The sequence below is a fragment of the Dama dama genome, chromosome 21 (assembly GCF_033118175.1).
Source record: "Dama dama isolate Ldn47 chromosome 21, ASM3311817v1, whole genome shotgun sequence".
Taxonomy (NCBI): Eukaryota; Metazoa; Chordata; class Mammalia; order Artiodactyla; family Cervidae; genus Dama; species Dama dama.
This window is the reverse complement of record NC_083701.1, coordinates 56250628-56273724: the sequence shown is the minus strand read 5'-3', so window position 1 is coordinate 56273724 and position 23097 is coordinate 56250628. Positions and strand designations below refer to the sequence as shown.

The 23097-nt window shown below is 42.9% G+C and overlaps 1 protein-coding gene and 1 pseudogene across 1 annotated transcript; one reads left to right on the top strand and one right to left on the bottom strand.

The window, feature by feature from the left end:
• Positions 1 to 1804: 1804 nt before the first annotated feature.
• Positions 1805 to 11999, bottom strand: ABRA (actin binding Rho activating protein). Its single transcript, XM_061122855.1, has 2 exons — positions 11329 to 11999; positions 1805 to 2349 (listed from the first exon to the last, which is right to left on the bottom strand). Exons 1-2 carry the CDS (start codon positions 11997 to 11999, stop codon positions 1872 to 1874), a joined length of 1149 nt encoding a protein of 382 aa, XP_060978838.1. The 3' UTR covers positions 1805 to 1871.
• A 4723-nt stretch (positions 12000 to 16722) lies between these two features.
• Positions 16723 to 17293, top strand: LOC133042219 (transmembrane protein 126A-like; annotated as a pseudogene).
• Positions 17294 to 23097: the final 5804 nt, after the last annotated feature.

The following is a 23097-nucleotide window of genomic DNA, read 5'->3' as shown; positions in this document are numbered from 1 at the left end:
TCCTACCATAAATTTTTTTTAACATAAAAATCTGTTATATAGTAGGCGTTTGCCTCTAAGAAACTTTCTGATTTTATAGTCATGCCTGATGCAGAAGTGTTAATGTAAGCTTTCTGAGCAGAAGACTTTTAAACTAATAAAAATAAATGAAAAAAAAAAAAATTCCATCTGCTAATTCAGACAAACTGAACTTTGAGTGATCTGCATTAATGCTTGTCTAAGCTGTTAATTGTCCAGAGCTGAATATGAGGCCTTTGTCTTAAATATTCTACTGATTCTAGAAGTAACCCGAGTTACACTCTGTAATTTTGTATTTTTTTGTATTTCAAACACCAGAGAGTAATATTGTGGAATATACTTTAAAATAGTATTACAAAAACAAGAACATAAAACAAAAGTATGTTTTATTCTTGTGCCATGTTTTAAGCTTTTGACATAGGTTTCACTGTTATGATAAAAGTATACATCTTATGTGAAATTCTACTTGGAAATGTCAGTAATATGTAATTTGACAAATCTATTATGAAAACAAAAATATACAAACTTTCCTCTTTAAGAAGATATTGAAACTTTCAGTTTGAAAGAGAATAATATATGAAAGCAAAGATAACTGCTATGGTAGTTTAATCCATACTTTGTATTAAGCCTAACAATTTATAGTTAGGAGCACCTATTGTTTTGCAGGATTATACTTTGACATTAATTTCTGTATGTAATACCAAAGTGCTATCATTTAGTAACTTTCATTGAATTTCATAAGAATTGTAATCTCACATTGTATTCAGCTTGTTTTTAGAATTATATAAGGCACACTAAATCTAATCGAGAAAAGTTGACAAGGAACAGATTAGTGCAAAATAAATTTCGTTGTCATCTTTAAACTGTACTTTTTTCACTTTGGCTGGACTCATGTTGCTGTTTTTAGGCTTTCCGGTATTTGCAAAAACATTTCTTAGAGCACAAAGTAAAATGAAACAGTAAAGTGACTTGATTAAAATGTCTCAAGTTTGTGTCTGATCTACCCATGACTCAGATTCTTCTACACTCAACATTCCAGTTTATTGTAGCATTTTCTGTTTTTCTACTTTGATGTGTACTGAGGTAAATGTAGACAGCATGACTCATTAAGGTTTTAAGAAAAAAATAAACTTCCCCAAGCAGTCCTGCAAAGGCAGAGAAATCTAAATCTCTCATCTCTGCTTTACTTTCATGGAGAAGGTGAACAGAACTGCTTTCTCTGCTGGTTCTATGACCACCAGCGATGCCTGTTTTCATATGATTTGCCCAAATCACATCAGAGAAGGATGGCTAACTTCTGTTGGAAACCTATTAAATTCAAAGACCACAGAGCAATTTCATCAATTTCAGTGTCTTAGTTGAATACAACTTTTTATTTATGTGCTTATTTTGTAAGTGATGCTATGATAAAAATAACAGAACAAAGTCAGGCTGCTTAGAAAATTTTCAGTTTAGTTTTGCCAAAATTAATGGAATGCTTTTTCTTTCCTGAACAATGATATATCATAATATGGTTTGCTGATATTTACCCAAATTCATCTTAGATATAATTACTTACATTAATATCTATAGCAACTTTGCAAAGAATAGCCAAGTATCTTTGCCCAAAGGGTAAGTGGAATTTTAAATACTTAATATGTACAAATAATCCTTAGTGTGCTTTCTGAAATGCTTTGGGTGTGCTTCCTCAATCTTCAAACTCCCTCAGAAATAGAGTGCTCAAAAGTTATTTATGTAAAAAAAATTTTTAATATTTAGTAACTTATTTAGCAGTTTGCATTTTACTTTCTTACTAATTAGCATTTTAGCATTAAGACAAGAGTGGGTCAAGTTTGGCTTGTGTGGTTGAAAGTTCACTCAAGTAGGGTAATCACAACATGGTCATCCCGGCCTTGCCATAACATCTCTCCTTCAAAGTCGACCAGTCCGTGCTTCCTGGCACGCATGAGAATGCCCACGACTTTATCTGAAATACGGACATATCTGTCGAAGAGATCCCCGAAGGTGACCTGGATCTTGCCGTCCCGTCTGTGGCGAGCCATCGAGCGGATGATGAAACACATGTCCAGGATTTCTCTGTAGATGTGTTCCTCAGCTCTCTTGGCCCGTTCGGCAGTTTTGGTTCCTTCCTTGGGACGGCCGTAGCCTTCGTCTCCTTTGTGGAGGCGGGTAGACATGGCCAACTCATAATCAAACTCTTCACTGAAAGGATTGAGCTTCTGGGATTGGATATGTTCATCAGCCCACTGTTGCCATCTCCCTTTCAGGTTGCCCACTTGACTGTATTTCCGCTGGGCTTTGCAGTTGAGCTTCTCTGCGAATCTGTTTGCCCTAAAAGAGAGAGAGGGTAAAAAAATCATAATTTAACAAGAGTTGCTTTCTACTTGTACTTCTTAAACAGATGCACCTTAATGTAAATCTATAAATTTTTCATTATAAAAGATATATAAACAATTCAAAAAAATAAGAGATGGAAGAAGAAAAGTCATAGACGATGCCACTATTGTTCTGAGTTTGAGATAGGTCCTAGATTCTTTTCTCTGAGTAACAATGATGATTTAAGCCCCATAAAATGATGATATTAAACTCTATTTCAAGGAAAAACTTCCTTACACAAAGGTAATGCAAATATGTGTAGTTCAGACTTGCAGGTTAGTAACATTTAGAACTGGAATCATATCAGTGTGTTAAGGGAATGCACTTTATACAGGACTTCAAGAAAGTTATTTGCCCAAAATAAGGTTTTTATCAGCCACATACTTTGTACTATTCACTCGTGTAGATTTTTAAATTATTTATTTTAATTGGAGGATAGTTACTTTACAATATTGTGACGGTTATTGCCACACATCAACACGAATCAGCCATAGACATACATGCGGCCCCTCCCTCCCGGACCCCCTCCCACATTCCTCCCCACCCCCAACCCTCCAGGTTGTCACAGGGCACCACCTTTGGGTGCCCTGCGTCATAAACAGCAAATTCCCGTTGGCTATCCACTGTATGTATGGTGATATACATGTTTCAATGCTATTCTCTCAATAATCCCACCCTCTCTTTCTCCCAGTTTCCAAAAGTCTATTCTTTATGTCTGTGTCTCCTTTGCTGCCACCTTTGCCATGTATAGAGTTTTAAATATGTATTTTTGATGAAGCATATCTATGCTCATATCTATGATGTACCACAAATTTTGAAATATCTAGTTGTATAAATAGGAGTCACTAGCTAGCAATAGTAACATTTATTGAATACTGTGTGCTGACATTCTTCTAAACACTTTCCACTCATATTTCTACAACCATTTTATGAGATAGGTATCATTAATCTCATTTCACAGATGAGGCAAGTGAGGGCAGAAGGGTTAAGTAACTTTCGATCGCAAAGTTGTTAAATGATGGAGCTAGGATTCAAACCAAAGTAAAGCCAGCTCCAGAGCCTGTGTATAACTACTGTGAAATGCTGCCCCAGCCCAGCGGAAGAGGTGGGATTCAGACCCCAAATATCTGAGGACAAAGACCGCGCTCTCTCCGCTATGAGATGGTGCCGCCCAGCCTGCCAGGACAGTGTGTAATAAGTGGATGAGTTGTGTCTCAAATGTGTGGGTCTGCCTTTGCAGCCTGGAATGCATTTCTTATTAAAACAAAAACCATCATTGGCGAGTATAGACCTAATTTAAAAACAGCAAAGTTTGTCTTTAACAGACTTTCCTGTCATCTCTCTAGCTCCAATCTTATAAGTAAAGCGTGAACTCTTGGACTGTATAAAAGTCAGAAATCTGTATTCCTCATCCCCACAAGTGACTCACCCATCCTTCTCCCCAACAGCAAGTGGCTTCATGTCTGTAAGCTTTGGAACTGGAGATGTAGGATAGAGCTGAAATTGCTTATGTGGCTACAGTCCAGGGGGTTGCAAAGAGTTGGACATAACCAAGCGAGTAAGCACGCGCACACACACACACACACACACGTGAATGGCATGCGTGAATTCAATAACCCCCCACCCCGTACTCTCATAATTTGCTGGTCAAAAAACCCAGGAACAAGTCAGATGTGGGTGTTCCTCACCATCCAAATTCATTTCCTAAAATCTGATCATTCAAATACAGGAAACTAACAGATATGGGTAGGGAGACATACATACTTGTATTATTTTTCGAAGAGGACTGACAGCCACTAGATGGCAAACTTTCATTAATTCCCATCCTTTGTGTCCCTAGCTTGCTGCATTCGGTTTCACTATCATAATAGAATTTAAACTAGGAGTATACTGCTGCATGTAACACTACTATTCTTTGTAAACACACGGACAAAAGCATATGACCAAGTTAACTGGGGAAAATCAGCATTCAAAAACTGTTTATACAATTTTTACAGCTTTAAAAAATCACATATGTATGGAAGGGCTTCCCAGGTGGCCCGGTGATAAAGGATCTGCAAGCCAGTGCAGGAGCTGCCGGAGACAGGGCTCCATCCCTGGGTGGGGAAGATCTCCTGGAGGAGGAAATGGCAACACACTGTAGTAGTCTTGCCTGAGAAATCCCTTTGGCAGAGGAGCCTCGCAGGCTACAGTCCATGGAGTTGCAAACAGCTGGACACGACTGAGCGACTAAGCGCACACACATGTATGGACAAGTGCTAGGAACTACACTGCCCTGAGGGAAATGCATTTTCCTCAGCCCTGCTGGTCCTTGTCTTCATCTGTGTCTCCACAGATGGTCCCTGTTCAGCTGCCCAGAGTATGGGCTGCTAGATCTCACGATCAAACGAGAGTAAATACCTAGTCCCCTTGGAATGATGGCAATCCATGGCAGACACAGCCTTCAAAAACAAGCCCAGTGTCATCCTGGCAGAACCCAAAGCTCATATCAAATTCAAGGCTGGAACAGCTTGCTGGAGAAGAGACTTGAACATCTCAGAAGACAGCGAAAAAAACAGCATGATTCATTAATTCATTCTTTTTGTCTCCTGAGCACTGACTGCGGCTCTGTCCTACAGTATAGAATATAATACGTCCTCCCTTTAAGGAACTTCTGAGCACTTTGAACATTCCCTCCCTCCTTTATTAAAGTATGTATGACACCTACTGTGCACCAGACACATGTTTTTCAAAATTAATTTATATTTCTGTGGCTTTACTGGGTCTTTGTTGTTACGCGAGGGTTTTCTCTAGTTGTAGCAAGTGGGGGCTACTCTCTAGTTGCGGTGTGTGGGCTTATTGTGGTGGCATCTCTTGTTGTGGAGCACAGGCTCTAGGGTGCACGGGCTTCAGTAGTTGTGGCACACAGGCTCAGTTACCCCACAGCACATGAAATCTTCCTGGACCAGGGATCAAACCCGTCTCCCTGCTTTGGCAGATGGATTCTTAACCACTGGACAACCAGGAAAGTCCCAGACACTCTTGTAAGTACTAACTGAATATTCAGTAATGAAAAAGAATGGTGAATAATCACTAAAAGACATTCATAAAAATAAACAGAATAAAACAGATTTGAGCACATGCTACAATTTTAACTATGTAAAATGTGTATATGCACCAGGTTGAAGAAATCAAGAGTACGTGCACAACTGAAATTATGTTAGTCTAGAGACAGTTGACTTTTTAAAAAATTTTTTTCAAAATTCTTTCTGCTGGTATTACAGTTGACCCTTGAACAACACAGATTTGAACTCCATGGGTCCACTTACATGTGGACATTTTTTCATAGTAAATACTATAGTACCAGGCTTCCAGGTGGTGCTGGTGGTTAAGAACCTGCCTGCCAATGCAGGAGACGACAAACTTCAAGTTCCATTTGAGAAGATTTTCTGGAGGATGGCATGGCAACCCACTCCAGTATTCTTGCCTAGAGAATCCCATGCACAGAGGAGCCTGGCGGGCTACAGTCCATAGAGTTGCAAAGGGTCGGACACAAATGAAGCGACTGAGCACGCGCGCACACACACACACACACACACGACAGAACTACAGGATCTGCATCTGCTTGTTCTGGGGAACTATGTATGCGGGTGGGGGGCTCGGATACTTCCGGCACTTGAAAATTTGAGTATAACTCTACAGTTGCTTCCCTACTGGCTCAGCTGGTAAAGAATCTGCCTGCAATGCGGGAGACCTGCGTTCGATCCCTGGGTTGGGAAGATTCCCTGGAGAAGGGAAAGGCTACCCACTCCAGTATTCTGGCCTGGAGAATTCCGTGTACTATATATATATAGTCCATGGGGTCACAAAGAGTCGGGACACGACAGAATGACTTTCACTTTCTACAGTTACACTGTATCCATGTTTCCACATCCATGGATTCAACCAGCACAGGTTGAGCAATACTCTAATACGCATTTATTGAAAAAAAAAAATCCACTTATAAGTAGACTCACACAGCTCAAACCCATGTTGTAAGAGTCAACTGTATTGATTTTATAACTTAGAGAAAGCACAGAATTGAAAAATATTCAAATTAGTATCCAGAGATAATTTGCTTAAACTGTATATTGTATGGGTCTCATTCTTTGATAATATATATTTTTTTCTTTTAACTAGGAACTTTAATTCCCTGAGTGTTGAAATTCTATGTCGTTTGGGATAAGGGTCGGGTTTGGTGAGGTAATAATGCTATGAAGAAGAGAAACATCTAAAAGAGCATCTTCTAAATTTTAATGTCCATTTGTTATATAGTCAAACTATAATTTCCAATAATAGGAGAGAAGGAAAGTGAAAGAATTGGTCCTTTAAGCAAGAATTAGAAAATTGGGTTGCTTAAAAAGTACTAGAAGGAAATATACCTTAATGAATATTTAATTTTATCTGTCTTGTACATGTTCTGTATTACTTTCATATTTTCAATTTTTAAAAAGTCTGAAAGGATCAGGTTTAAATCAGGATTAGTAAGTCTCAGACCCTGAGCATCTCCTTGATCATTGAATGTAGGAATCAATATACCAGCTTGTCCTATTTTTTAAATTTTCAAGTAAAATGTGAATGATAGTTCAGATTGAGCTTTAGAAAGATGACCTAGTATAAATTCACAGAAAGCAAAGAGATATTCAAAGACTGGCACCATGCTCATATCTTAGGCTAAAACGCTTCTCTGTCAGTAAAGCCAAGAACTTCTGCCACATTTCCGATGTCTCGGGGAATTTCTGGGGAGAATCTGCTCCTGTGCTTACTCTTCTCATAGGAAGTATAGAGCGAGTTTGGTTAATGGGAGCGTGACATCCACAGGGTCACATTTATCAGAAGCAGGGTGACTGTGCATTACTGTGCTCTTCATTCTGTTATCAGCCAGGTGTGGGAACCAGGCCTGTGCTTGCTGCTCTGCTCCTTGCAGACTGGTAACCGTCCTGAGTCCATGGAAGGGTTCCAAGCTCTAGAACTGGGGCAAATCCTAGAAGGCCATACTTTCCCCTTTGTTTCTAGCAAATATCTTTAATATAGTTGCACCAAAACATTACACTTTGGGAGTTTTCCTGGGATTCCATAAAGGAGGTGATGCTTGGATCTCCATTTGATTTGTTGAGTCTGTTCTCTGCTGAGAGATGAGTCTAACACAGTGGTTAAGAACACAAGCTCTAGGAGTAAAGTGATCCATCCCTGGTGGCTCAGATGGTAGAGAATCTGCATGCAAGGCAGGAGACCTGGGCTCGATTCCTGGGTTGGGAAGAAGGCAAGCTCTGGCATCACTTCCCAAGAGCATCACTTACAGGCTCTCTGATGTGGATACATTTCTGTGTTCAGTTCCCTTTTCTATAAAACACCCCCTCATGCTCAACCATGTCATTTTTACCGAATAGACCTTGGAGGAAAGGGTGGATGCATGACTTTCATTTTAATATTGTGCCATTACTGTATGTAATACACTATGTAATATTGGGCCATTACTGTAATGGGGGACAGATAAAAGTTGCTTTGTCTAAAGGACCTGGACCAAACAAGTCACATAGCTATGTAATCAAAAGACTAACTATTTTAAAAATAAAGCATAAAATGGGAATCATTTTCATAGTAAAGCCCCAGTTAGTAAAATTCTTTTGGTAAGAAATATTTCTATTTTTTATCAAACCTGAGTTGTTTGTCTCTGTTATGCATTGGACCACCCAGAAAACTCTTTCTGCTTAAATATCCATGACACATCATTTTCTCCCTTTTAGTGGATATGGGGAAAGAATGGTGCTTAGAATTAAAAATAAGTGAACAAACCCCCTGTCATATAGGCTTAGTCAGCGATGCCACGATCACATCTCCAGCAGTATGTGAGCATCCCATCAGGCTTCTGCTGTAGTTTCCCACTCACATTACTGCTGACCCTCAGAGCTGCTGTTGCTGCAGACAACATTCTGGTACCCTGCATGCTCTAAGCCTGAGGGAGAGGAACCCAAAAGAAGCAAGGGAGGGATTTCACTCCCATAGGTAAGTATGTAGGTTTAGTCACTCAGTCATGTCTAGCTCCTGTGACCCATGGACTGTAGCCCACCAAGCTCTTCTTGTCCATGGGATTTCCCAGGCAAGAATACTGGAGTGGATTGCCATGCCCTCCTCCAGGGGATCTTCCTGATCCAGGGATGGATCCCGGGTCTCCTGCATTGCAGGCAGAATCTTTACTGACTGAGCCACAAGGGAAGCCCTATTCCCTTCCCCAAACCCTGACAGCCAGTCTCCTAGTATCTTGTAGTGTTGAGATGACCAGGGCTGGCCCCTTGCATTATACAGAGCACAACTCTGGGCCCATCACTTTACATAATTGATACCAAAATAACTCTATGGATTATCACAGCTATTTTTTTTTAGATGAGAATGAAGAAACTTTAGGATTTGCCCAAGTAACCAGTATTCCAAATCTAATTGTCTCTGATTCAAAGCCTGTGTCCCTCTCTAGCACAGAGAAGGTATGTTTTGGGGAACCATGAGAAGGGTCCAGTATGCACGTTCCCACTTTCAGGTGAGACAGTTTATAGAGTAGTGGTCAAGAAGGTGGGGTCTGGATCCAGAGTGCTTGGGTTTGAATCCCATGGGCAGTACAGTCTTATACAAATTCCTTAATATTTCTTTGTCTCATGTTCCCATCTATCCAATAAAGATAATGATTATGCCTATCCCGTGAGAATGTTGTAAGGATTAAATAAATATATGAAAAATTCTTAGGTGCCAAAGGAGAGAACATGTGTTGGAGACTGGTCCCAGCTGTCATTTCCCTACCCTTGGCCAATTCAAAAGACGCTGACAGGAACATCTTAATTGTGCTACCCTCGGTTTTTATTCTGTTGGGTTCTATTATTTCATTTTCTAGCATGCAGACCTCCTAAATCCAGAAAGCTAAAATTTGGACTATGGTTCCATATGATCTGGTAGAATAGTGATTTCTGATTATGAATTTCTATGTGACTATAAGCAGAACACAAATCCAGATCTCTGAGTGTATCCTCAAGGTGCTGAGTGAGAAGTGGCATCATGTCTGGTTTCAAAGTGTGGCATTTGGAGATGGGCACGCATGTCTCAGATCACTAACTTGCTGAGTGAACTTCCCCTCTGAGCTTCAGTGCCCTCATCCCTAAAATGAGATATTACCAACCGTATTGTGAGAGTTCAAAGGACAAAGCAGGTAAAATACCTACGTGTGTGTGTGTTAGTCACTCAGTCGTGTCTGACTCTGTGACCCCATGGACTGCAGCCCACCAGGCTCCTCTGTCCATGGGATTCTCCAGGCAAGAATACTGCAGTGGGTTGCCATGCCCTCCTCCAGGGGATCTTCCTGGCCCAAGGATCAAACCCAAGTCTCCTGCATTGGCAGGCAGATTCTTTACTACTGTGCCACCTCAGAAGCTCTCTGGGAAGCCCATAATAGTGCTAATTCTTTCAAAACATCTTTAAGGTCACAAACTGTAAGGCAACTTTTTGTCAAATAAGGTTCCCAGTTTTGTTCTTTACTGATTGTTCCATAAAAGTTGAAAAGCACACCTTCACGTATAACTGTTCCCAGAGGGAGTCAGCTTGTAAGCATTTCATCACATCTGAGATGTTCCCCATATTCTGATATCCTGTGGTTGTAGAGTGAGAAATCCTGACTTTCTGTTCTGTGGAGGGAGAGTTACTGCCTTGAAATAAAGCATGTGTTTCTTGTTAGAATAAATGTATCAGTTTGAGTCCATGTGTGTGCATGTATTGGTGTGTGTGTATGCATTTAACAAAGCAGGATTGTGGCGCTGGTGGTAAAAATCCAGCCTGCCAGTGCAGGAGACATAAGAGACTTAGATTCGATCCCTGGGTCAAGAAGATCCCCTGGAGGAGGGCGTGGCAACCCACTCCAGTATTCTTGCCTGGAGAATCCCATGGACAGAGGAGCCTGGGGTCCAGGACCCCAGAAACACATGGGGTCACAAAGACTCGGTCACATGACTGAAGCAGCTTATCACGCATACACAGCACATAAGCATTGTGATATTTTAATTGCCTGACTTTAATAGCATTTCTGCCTTTGTTTATAAATGGAAAGACCTTTCTGAAAGTTTGAAGAATTGCTAAATAATAAGCTCTCCATGAGGAGTAATAACTTCCATATAGTGAGCTTATGTGCAAGTTCTTAGCAGCTTTAATCTCATCTACTTCTCTCAAAACAGCAGAATTTATTTGCCATCATTTTACAAAGGAGGAAATGGGTTTAGAAGAATAACTGGCTATTTTGTGGGTGTGGGTGTGTGTGTGTCTGTGTCGAGAACACTTAAGAGCTATTCTCTTAGCAACTTTCAAGTGTACCCCAGTATCCTTAATTATAGCCAGGGCAGAGCTGGGATTTGAACTTGGTCTGTCTCACTTCAGAGGTGGTTCTCCAGTCAGACAGCAGCCTCCCACCTGTGTCCAGGCTCAGAGAAATCTGTGTTCCATGGGCACTATTTGGGTAGATGTGTCTCTTGATAATATTACGTACAGTGACTTGAGACAAGGGAAAGGTCTCTTCCCTCAGTCTACCAGGAAATACTTTTTTTTCTGCAGAAAAAAATAAGCCAATCCTTACTCATTATAGCACTGACTTCAAACATTAACCCGTAGCAGACACGCACCTCCGGTGGCTTCATCTTTGTTGTGGCTAAACCTTGAGGGTTCAGAATAGAGGGGAGAAACCAAAGGGGTTGAGCCCTTGGCCCGGAGGTCCATGAGCCGGGCCCTGTCCTCTTAGCCCAGGGGCGAGCCTTCGCCGAGCCCCGGCTGCCAGCCCTGTCGGTGAGTCTCGCCCCGACTCGGCCGGGGCTCCCCTGCTCGCTGGGATCCCGCAGCTGCTCGGGGCGCGCGGCAGGCGGGGTGAGGAGCCGAGACGCGTTCACTTACCGGGAGGGCAAGGGGCGTTTGATCCTGGCCACGGCCTCCTGCTCTGCAGCCGGCTCCGGCCTCTCGTCCGTCTCGCCTCCGTAGCCACTGTCCTCCGTGTCCACGCTGTTGCTCCGGCACTGGGGCTCCTCCCGCTCCATCGCCTTCCAGCCTCTGGTCAGCTCGGTCACCAGCCTGGCACACTTCCTCCTCCGCGCTGGGGAGCCGCGGCTGCGGAGGAGCCTGTCCACGTCGCTCTCCGGCTGCCCGGCCTCCGGCGGGCCGCCCTCCTGCTCGTACCGGTGGCTGAGGTGGCCCAGGTCCCCTCCTCTCTCGTAAGCCTTGCTGACGACCGTCTTGGTCACCTCTTTCCTTTTGATAGGAGAAACCGCGGTGGCTTCCTCTGAGCCGTGTGCATCTTCTCCACATCCCTCTGGCTTCGGGGAGGAAGGCTTTGGGGCCCTCTGAGCTTTCCAGTGGGTGGGGGCGTCTGTCGCTGGTCCAGAAGTGTCCGGTGGGTCCTGGGTGCCCCCTGGCATCCAGCCTGCCGGCTCCTGGGCCTGCCTGATGCTGTTTTCGTTGGCCCACTGCTGCCAGCCTCGGGCTAACGTGATAACCAGGGCGGCTGTGTGCACCTTCCGGAGGGCACTCTTGGCCGGCCCATCGCCCCTTTCCTTTTCTCCCGGAGCCATGCCACCCTTCTCTGCTGAGAGCCTGGGTACTGGCTAAAATGAGTGTGTACCGGTGGAGGGCCCGGGATTTAAATAGAAGCGGGGTTGTGGGGTGGGAAGAGGGTTTGGTGACCGTGGAAACTATGTTAAGCTCCTCTTGCCAAGATGCGGTGCCTTCCCCCTGACGGTGCGCTTTTTTTAAACCCTGACAGCTCCAGTTTCATCGCAGCAGAGGGACGTCTGTCTTGGTAAAGGACAGTGATAGGATCCTGCCCTTTCTTCTCCAAGTGCCAGAGTGGAAACTACTAGATCCGATCATGTGCTCAGACTTAAGTTTTTCTTGACCTTAAAATATGGTCCTACCATTTATAGGAGCATAAAATATGTGTACAAGTTGTGCTGGGAACATAATAGGCTCATTTCCATTGAAACCCCAGCAGTCCTCGATACAGCTTTAATTAGTCCCATTTTATGGCTGAATACAGTGACGCATAACTTCCTATAGCTAATAATATCTAAGACTGGAACCCAGATGTCTGATGCAAAGCATGTGTCTCTTTTCATCCTTACTCCTCAAAGGCATCCTACTGCCTCTTTCTTTTGTCTTCAACTCTATTTGATGTAGACCTTAGAGGTCATCTCATCCAAGCTCCATTTACCAGATGAGAAAACCGAGGCCCAGATAAGAGGGGAGAAAAGGGCCTAGTATTCTAATTGCAAGTTTGAATTACTTTATAGACAAGTTGTATTAATACACAAGACAACAGTCAAAATTTTGGTCCAATTACTTTTTTAAAAAAATCTTTAAATTGAGACCTACCCACACAATGAACTTCAGAGACTGCTATTACAACAAATCTTTTCAAATATTTTGTTAAATAAGACTATTTAAAGACAAAGAAAGTAAATGTTATCAGAAGCAAGCCTCACTTGGCTGTTTGTTATTAATAACACAAACTTCCTTGGCATAACTTTAGGTTCATGCAGAAAAAGCCATGCTTTCATTTCTGAGAGCAAAGACTGGAATATAGTTGTTTTTTTTTTTTTTTTTTTTTTTAATAGGACTGGATAGATGGGTCATTTGTACAGAGAAAGAACTATCTAGGACGTGTCCTAAACCAGATAAAAATGTGCAGGGGTCAGCATTGAGTATTTCTTAAAGTAAGACAAGTAGAATGTTTTTTCATACCACAGTTCTATAGATTTTTATACTTTCCTCCAATCTTGACATGCAGTTAAACACACTAACTGAAGATTGCTGTCCAAGAGCATTAAAAAAGGTAAGAACTGTAATTACTTCTGAAACTGAGACAAATTTATTTTTTAAAATGTTGTCAGTTCTTCATCCTGTAGGTCATCTACCCCCTAAGATTAAGACAATTGGGAAGATGACTTAATACTCTATCTAGAAATCTGTCAGATGTTTTCAGAGTTCAACAGCATCTGATAATGTTAACTGTGGTCCAACAATGCAGAGACAAAATCCCAGTTGATTAATTAAGAGGAAATTGGATCACATGAAGAGAAAACTATGACAAAGATTTCGATCTGAGTCTGAAACTTCTGGCATTCTTTCTTGGAATGTAGACACACTGCAGGCTGTTTGGTTCCTATTAGATTCCCTTCACCCACTTGGAATGCCTTGGGAAAGGAATGGGGTTCCTCAGAGACATCCATGCACTCAACCCAGGATCAGGCTGATTTATAACTCTCAAAGGAGCTTTTCTGCTTCCCTGTCCACACCTGTTCCATATTCACTTCTTACAGGGGGAGAATGAAAACAGCAAAATGTTAATAGTCTTTCACATATTAATGGGCATTGCAGCTGGATGCCTGGGGATTACAGCTGTCAGCAGATAGTCTTGGCAAAAACCAGGGAACTCCTAAAAGAATCTGGTCATTCCTTCTGAGATTTTACTTCCACGGCAACTGTGGTCCTTCATTCCTGTGGTTCTTCATTTATGCTTCTTCAGAAGAGAGTGTAAAATCGCTGTCCTCCTCATGTCTGCTTTGGGCATTCCTTCCCTACAGGAAGGTCTGTATGCTATCTACTATGTCTCTTATAAGAAATGTTTTATCTTCCTTCTCAAACTAGATCTAGATTCTTGAGTTCAATATTCTTCTGCTTTAAAAGAAGGTATAAAAGAAATGACTATAAAAAAAGACAAAGATATAGTGTACTAAGTAGTTTACATTGTGAGTTTCCTGTAAGACATGAGATTAGAAACTAGGTGAAGATGTAGACCTGATTAATTATTTACCACCTAAGAAATTTGTGGTGTGAATGTGTTTTATAAAAACTATTAATTATTATTTGATGATATGGGCGATACTAGGGAAAGGAGGGAGTTAATATTTATATACTTCTCTTCATGATATGCTTAGAAATCAGGTAAAGTCAGCTATCATCACCAGCGATATAATCTTACTAGAGAAACTTTAGAAACCCACATTTGCTCAAAGTTCATATGAAATAATAATTTCATTGATCCTTTCTATGTAAATAAATAAGTCCTTTTCTTGTTTAGTTACAGAAAAGTGGGAATGAAAAGACTTTAATGGACATTAAAAAAGGGCTTTTGATTTCAACTGAATTTACTTAACTCAGTGCTCATGGAAAGAATATAAAGGTGAGGCCTGATGGTGGTTGGTGTGAGGAAGGGTGTGAAACTGATCAAAGCAGAACTTACTTTCAAGGTCTTCCCGTCTAGCCAGGAGAGAGTTGTGCATATAACTGCCTTGAACAGTTTGGGGAGAGCTGCATTAGAAATGGGGCTTCTCGGGTGGGCTCAGTGGTAAAGAATCTACCTGCCAGTGCAGGAGATGCAGGTTCAGTCCCTGAGTCAGAAGATCCCCTACATAAGGAATTGGCAACCCACTCCAGCATTCTTGCCTGAAGAGCCCCATGGACAGAGGAGCCTCGTGGGCTATAGTTCATGTGGTCGCAAAGAGCTGGACGCAACTGAGCAACTAAACATTGGAAATAGAAAGCTTTATTGAGCACAGGTGAATGATTTTATTGGGAAGACTTCACAGAAATGGTGGTCCTTTATCTGAGCCCCTCAAAATAAAACCTTACCAGGGGGAGAAAGGGCACTCCAACCTGAAGGAGTGCTGTGAACAACGTTATGAAGTTATGGTGTGCCTTGAGACCTTCTCATGCCCAGCATAGAGCCATAACCTCAAACGCCTGGAGGATCACACAGGTCATTTAACACATGAGCTAAGTTGGGTTGGAGCACAACTGTGGGTGTGAGGACATGGGAAACTGGCGAAGTAATGTCTCAAGAGAAGACATCTGGGTTTTTACATGCACTCTCCCAGTTCTTCACATGGTGAAGAATTCTTTACATGGTGATGATTAATACACACAACTTACACACAATATAGTACAAAGTGAACCCACACAGTTCTTGGACCAGATTCTGTGTGCCCCCAGTTTTTGAACTTTAGAGAAGAACATACAGTATTTATGGGGTAAGGACAAGAGGCCAGGGTGCATTTGAGAGATAAGTTGGAGCTGTATTTTGAAGAGCACCTTGCTAAGGAATCAGTATTTTATCAAATGAGACTCATTGTATCATTAAAAAAAATTTAAACCTCAATGTGATATCAAATTCACATTACCAAATGGTCAAATCAAAAACTGGCAAAGTGGGGTGTAGATTTGAAAAAGACTAGACTAGGATAGGGACATTGTCTACAGGGGTTATGAAAATAATCTTGGAAGGAACTGTAAAAAATGGTTCTGAGAGAAGGATCTGAAAGAGGGGAAGAAGGTCTGGGAGACATTGAGGGTCACAGCAGACTCACTAGTTGCCGTGGGTGTTGGGGAATGATCTAGAAGCTTCCGTTTGAGTGACAGGTGTGAGGAGGTGGCATTAGCTGGGAAAAGACTGGAGATGGGGATTATTTGTGGTAAGAAGGAGTTTCCCTCTGGAGTTGCAGAAGCGCTGGGGCGTCTACGTGGAGATGTGGAGCAGTGAGGGGAGCCGAGAACATGAACCCTGTGGTTGGGTAAGGACCAGGGGAAAATCCAGACTGCAGGTTAGCATGTTATCTAATTTTTCCAAGATTCAGTTTTTTCACGAGTATCAGAGACTCCGCCTCACAGAGTCGGTGTGAGAATTAAGAGTAACACACGTGAAGCACTGAACACCATGCCTGGCACGTGCAAGCTTGATAAGCAGCTATTGTTATCATCTTGAGGTCGAGCCATGGAGTTAAGAGAATGAAAGCTCTGTAGTTAATTCTGTGTGACCTAGGACAGGAGTGATACTGAACCCCCGGTCAGGGTGCATCTTCAGGTGGGAGGGTCAAGTGGGGTGACTGGTAGGGACTGGAGGTTGCAAAGGGAGCGCTTATTTATAGTGTTTTATTTTAAGGTAATTTATAGTGAGGCCTTTAAGGCAGTGTCTGAAAGGTTTCCCTCAGCCTGGTCGGGGGTCAGATGAGGTCTCAGTTACTTGGTAGTAATTACCAAAGACTTGCCTGCAGGTGCCTTCCTGGAAACTCCTGGAATATGGAGCTCAGTGGTTTCCAATCACTGAGGATCACATTAGGGTCTTAAGCATATGAGGATGACCTGTGAAGCTTTGAAAACTAGAGCGAAGTCAAAATGGCTACACCCAGGAGCACAAAGGGCAGAGGGAACCCTCGTGGTGGCTTTGAAGACCAGAGGAGGCAGCGACTCTGAGAGGAGAGCTAGTAAGGTACTGGCATTCCGGGAAAAGGGTTGCAATACATGGAAACCCATGAAGCAGATGCTATTGTTAAGGAGAACTTAACGGCTATCATAACCAGAAAAATTAACCAACTTCCAGAAGCAGAAAGGAATCTGCTTGAAATAGAACAGCATGTATTGGACTTAATACTGCTCTCTGTGGCCCAATAGCAGCTAGTCTTTTTCAATGTATCTTACATGTGGCACAGGCTCCTGTAGCTGCCGCCTCACCAATGGCAGTGATCCCACGTTTGACGGCATGTGTATCTTACAGAGTTCTGTTAGTTTACCTTTGAATACAGGTGATTTGCATTGTGAAACCTGGGCCATAACATGACGCGGATGGGGTGGTCTTGTTTTTGGTGGCCTGTTTTCTTGGCTAACCCTGTGAATGGTGGCCTAGCAGCCAGGTGTAACTCAGCCTGGGCTACCCGAGAAAGGAAACATCTTAAATGATTAGATGAGGATTTCTAAGCCTATCTTTAGAAAGACGTTATTTCCCATTTGGCTCCAGCCTGGGTTTGCAGCATACTTTGGGTTGAGACAATATAAACTACTGATAAAGGCCCTTTGGTATTTGAACTTGTCCTAGAAATTCAGTGCTTATTGAACAAATCTGTACACAAAGATAAAATTACTCGGGGTGGGGGGGAGGGGAATTGTACCGAGCTGTCTCTGGAGACCGGTCTTGCTTGGGTAGGGAACCTAACCCACCATCAGGGCTGACAACCCTGCTGCTAGCTTCTAGAGGCTGTGGGGGCCAGTAGACACTCCACATGCAGGTCTCAAGGGTGTGGTGACCAGTAGCCCAGGTGTGGGTTCAGACAGATTGGTTTTGCATTCAGGATCTGTATACCAGGAAAGTTGACTTCTCTGAGACACAGTTACTTTGTCTGAAAATGGCAGAAACATGACTTTCCCCAGCACTGTTTGTGTGTTCATATGAGATTGTTTGTGAAGCAATTAACACGGTGCCCGATACACTGCATAAGAACGCCATGTAGAAGTGGTTCACAATGTTCTTTTCACTCTTACTGAGGCAAATGATGCCACCTTCTAAATAAATGAGCTTGATTCACAGGCAACACATCAAACCTCAGTATGTACTTATAATACTGCATAAACTTTTACATCATAAACAATACTTTACATACATTGCCAGAGACCAAAGAAAAGTTTAGAGGACACATGTCACAAAAACCATGATCAAACTATAGCCACATTGGTTTAATTTAGGAAACAAACACATAAATGCTTATGATATTAAGTCTAAAAGGTGGTGTCTCAGAAACTGGCCTTGTAATTATGACTAAATTCACTCTTCTTTGAATAATAGTTGTTTGGTCTTCACTATGTTATTAACGCTAACTTGGTTCAATTCATGCTTAATCTATTAACTCCAAACTGCACAATTTAGAAGTGTATCTCATTAAATTGAATAACACCCTGAACTGACAATACCCATTAAAGTATAATGTTTCTAATTGCTCTGATCTTTCAGTAGTATAGAGTCAACCTACAGTTCAGTGAAAGTAAAGTGAAATCAACAGCTGGTTTGGTCTGACCATCCCCCACTTAATTAGTGCGATAGCTCCTTAATATATCTCACTCCTCATTTTGTTCTATGCAAATCCATCTGTACAATCTCCCTTGTTTACCTTAAAACTCAATTCATGTCTCAGCTGATCAAAACACTCTAACCGCTTCCCAATACCATCCAGGAAAAGTTAAAAGGTCTTAGCCTCATAGTCAAAGCTTGCTATCATTTGCCTTCACTTTTTACTCCTTTCCTTTATAGTTTGGATGAATCTGGAATTGCAACTGCAGAAGCCTTTTTCTTCCTATTTTGGAAGATGTATGATTGAACACGAGTGCATATAGAGGAGAAGCTTTGCCTGTGCTGAGACGATTCGTTTAATTTTTGCTGTTTCTACCTGTATAAATCTTCTCTGTCCTGGACTTGGTGTGAGAATGAGTAATGTAATCCAAAGTCTTTTATAAACTTCAAGGGTGATAGGAGACGAATCACCATGCTCAGTCTTGTCTGTCCTTCTTCACCACTGCATGTGTGCAAGCGTGCTGTATTGCTTCAGTCATGTCCGACTCTGTGTGACCCTGTGGACTGTAGCCCACCAGGCTCCTCTGTCCGTGGTAGGAGGAGACAGGCAAGAATGCTGGAGTGGATTGCCGTGCCTTCCTCTAGGATATCTTCCTGACCAGGGATTGAACCCGTGTCTCTTAAATCTAACCTGAATTGGCAGGTGGGCTCTTTGCCACTAGCACCATCTGGGAGGGCTTTCTTCACCACTGGATAAGATAGTACTATGCCCATCTCGCTTGCTTTTTTTTTTTTTTTTTTCCAATGATCCAGCGGATGTTAGCAATTTGATCTCTGGCTCCTCTGCCTTTTCTAAAACCAAAGAGCTGACTCATTTGAAAAGACCCTGATGCTGGGAAAGATTGAGGGCAGGAAGAGAAGGGGACAACAGAGGATGAGATGGTTGGATGGCATCACCGACTCAATGGACATGGGTTTGGGTGGACTCCGGGAGTTGGGGATGGACAGGGAGGCCTGGCGTGCTGCAGTTCATGGGGTCGCAAAGAGTCGGACACGACTGAGCAACTGAACTGAACTGAACTGATGCCCGTCTCTGGGTATATTACAGCTCTACACGGGCTGTTGTGTTTAAAGCTCCACAGGTGATCCTCGTGTGATTTAAGATAATGTGATCCTTAGGGATAGGGATTATAAACCACTGAGCTCTGTAATACCCCCGTCTCTGAGTTCCGCTGGTACCACCTATCTCTACCTTACTAGGTGATGTCTTGTGCACCCATGTAGTCACTAAGCACCACGTGTGTGCTATGCAGGGGATGGGTGTCAAGAGATAAATCTGACTAGTGTCTGCCCTAATGAACCTCACAGTAGGACGTGGAGAAAGTGAGCAATTGGGTGTTATTATGACATACGGGTTTTAATAACGGTGTATCTGAGGTCATAGTACTATCTTTGGGATTAGGGAAGGCCTTAAAACGAAGATGCTGCTTGAGCTGAGCATGATGGGTTATTGTCCAGTGGAAGGAGCTGGGCGAGAGAGTAAGCCCCAGAGAGAAGCTCTTAGATTCAAAGTACGGAGAAGGAAATAGCATGTCTGACTGAAGTGAAACCTGAGTTTCCCTACAAACTACAGACTGATGGGGTCGCCTTTCTTTTAAGAAGCAAAGGAAATGATGTACTTCCCCCTCCACTCAATGTAAACTGAGTCTAGTGGTCTATCATAGGAATCTTTTCAAGTAAGAGTGTGCATTGATGTATCCAAAATGTGACCACTTCTCAACATCTTTACTGACATTAGCCTCCCCACCTTCACTCACCTAGTAGCTTTCAAGCCACCATCAGCTCTTCTGTCAATCATTGCATTGTCTCCTTAACTGGTCTCCCTGCTTTCACTCTTGTCCGGTCCATTCCCAACATTAGTCAGATCCTTTAAAAACCTAAGTCAGATTATATCACTTTGCTGAAAATTTTTCTATGTTTTTTTCACTTCGAAGCAAAAGTCAAAATCCTTGCAATGGTCTGCAGGGTCTTCCCATGCTCTCCCCTTTTTAGGCCCCCAACTGTTTCCCCTCTGACTTTCCTCCACCCATTCTTCACACTGCCTTGGCCACTCTGATCTCCAAACTGTCACCTGCCCCTGGACATGGACACTTGTTCCCTTTGTCTTTTTTTTAAAATACTTTAATATTTGGCTGTACTGCATCTCAGTTGTCTTAGTTGTGGCACACGGGATCTTTAGTTGCGGCATGTGAGATCTAGTTCCCTGACTAGGGATTGAACCTGGGCCCCCTGCATTAGGAACACAGCGTCTTAGCTGCTGGACCACCAGGCAAGTCCCTAGTTCCCTTGGTCTTCACCTCCTTATTCCCACCCTTGGTGTCATTGCCTCTGTATATTCAAGCAGCATAATAAAGTCTCTCTAAACAAAAGGGGTTCTCCTCTTAAGAGCACTGCTAACTCCTGCTGCAGTGGAAACCAGAGAAGGAAGTACAGTGACGTTTTTAGCTGGAGAGATAAGTAGGATCAGATTGTGGAGGAACTTGAAAGCCCTGATAAGAAATGTAGATTTTATCCAAACCTTGTAAAGCTTTAACCTGAAGAATGGCATGATCAGAATTGCATTTTAATACATTCACTTTGTCAGTGGTATGAAGAATAGGGGCTTCCCTGGTAGCTCAGCTGGCAAAGAATCCGCCTGCAAGGCAGGGGACCTCTTTCGATTCCTGGGCGGGGAAGATACTCTGGAGAAGGGATAGGCTACCTACTCCAGTCTTTTTGGGCTTTCCTGATGCTCAGTCAGTAAAGAGTCCACCTGCAGTGTGGAAGACCTGGGTCTGATCCCTGGGTTGGGAAGATCCCCTGAAGGAGGGCATGGCAATCCACTCCCGTATTCTTGCCTGGAGAATTCCCATGGACAGAGGAGCGTGGAGGGCTACAGTCCATGGGGTCGCAAAGAGTCAGAACCAGCTAAGCACAGCTCACATGGAGAATAGATTCAAGGCTGGGGTGTGGGCAAGAGAAGAGGCTGAGATCATTTTTATTCTTTTATCCTGAGGAAACCCCCGCCAAGGGCAGGATATTTGGGGGTCTCTATAGGCTCTCTGGAGAAGCAAATGGCAACCCACTCCAGTATCCTTGCCTGGAAAATCCCACAGAAGGAGGAACCATGAGGGCTGCAGTCCATGGTATCACAGAGTTGGGCAGGACTGAGCGACTAACACACACAGGCTCTCTGGTCTCTCCCCCATTCCCTTTAGACTTTTCTGATGTAGAAGTTCCAGTCGATTAGCTTCATTCACTAGTTGAAAGTAAGGCAGACCCAGATTATTTCCACCCCTCCTGCAAGGAGAGTGAAGGGGCGGCCCCACCCACCAAGTCTGGTTACTATGGTGACAGCATAGGGTAACCTAAGTGCCCCTCCCTCCCTCCTCCCAAACTGAGAAAATTAATTGCAGGTGCTGACTGAGCCAAATTCTAGCCAATGAACGGCTGTTCCCTGCTTTCAGCCACCCCCCCACCCAGGAACTTGTTTCCTGAATCTGGACTAGGGATTTCTGGTTCCAGGCTAAGTGCGTGGGTGCTGGGCAGAGGAATGCCAAAGTCTAGGTAAGAGTTGATGAAAACCTACTTTGAGATAGCAGTGGTAAGGTAGGAAAGGAGGGCATAAGTACTATAGGTGAAATTAAGAGGTGAAATTGATAGAGTTGATCACAATGAGATGTTAGATGTGAAGGAAATGAAGGCATTTGGGATGGGCATAGCCTTTTTGGCTTGGGTTTGTAGGTAGATGGTGGTTTGATCCCTAAAGAATAAAAATGGTAAGGGAATACTAAGCTTGTGGATTGGACAGATATTAAGTTTTGGACATGTTAACTTGGAGATACCTTGGAGGACATTTAGGGTAAATTATCTAATAGACGGGGATTGGAGCTCAGGACAAAGGTCTGGGCTTTTTATATTTAGATTAGGGGATCATTTCAGATCAAGGAGACTAAAGGGATCATTTTAGATCAAGGAGACTAAGGTCATGCCAAGTCACAGAGCCAACATGAGTTAACAACGGGATCAGAGTCAAGCACTCTGACTCCAGAATCAGGGCTTTGAATGGCTCTGCTCTGACACAGATTCTGTTCCTCCTCCTTGCTGTCTACCCCCACCTTCAAGGACGGGACTTCTGAAGCTTGTGACATCACTCTCTAAACAAGCTTCTTAAGAAGATCTAAATATAGAGTTTCTTAGCCCTGCCTTTCTGTCTGATCCTGTAAAACTTTCCTTCAGTTCATGCCAAGTGTCATTATGTGACCCGATGGAGGTGCTAACTAACTCGATCCTGGTAGTGGTTTTGTAATGCATGTGTATCCCATCAACACATTGTGTACCTTTAAACTTATTCATCCCTGTATGTCAATTGTATCTCAGGAAAGCTGGGAATAAGGTATCTTGAAATAGTCCTAACTCCTTATTTTAAGAACTTCTGCTCACTTCTCAATCCATTCAACTCACAATTCTGATTTCTGCCCACAAACTCAGTTTAGTCAAGGCATGGATGCTTTCTTCATTGTCAAACCCAGGGGACATTAAAAAAATTTTTGTTGTTGTTTTTTTTATTTTTGGTTGCGTTGGGTCTTCATTGCTGCTTGAGGGCTTTCTCTAGTTGAGGTGAGCAGGGGCCACTCTTGGTTGAGGTGCACAGGCCTCTCATTGCAGTGGCTTCTCTTGCTGTGACGCTCAGGCTCTAGGCGTGCTGGCTTCGGTAGTTGCAGCTCATGGGCTCTGGAGCGAGGGCAGTAGTTTCAGCGGTACATGGGCTTACTTTCTCCATGGTATGTGGAATCTTC

Coding starts and splice junctions, on each gene's coding strand:
- ABRA (XM_061122855.1), bottom strand. CDS start 11,999: ATGGCTCCGGGAGAAAAGGAAAGGGGCGATGGGCCGGCCAAGAGTGCC. Junction 2,350..11,328: donor AAACGCCCCTTGCCCTCCCG/GTAAGTGAACGC, acceptor TCTCTCTTTTAG/GGCAAACAGATTCGCAGAGA.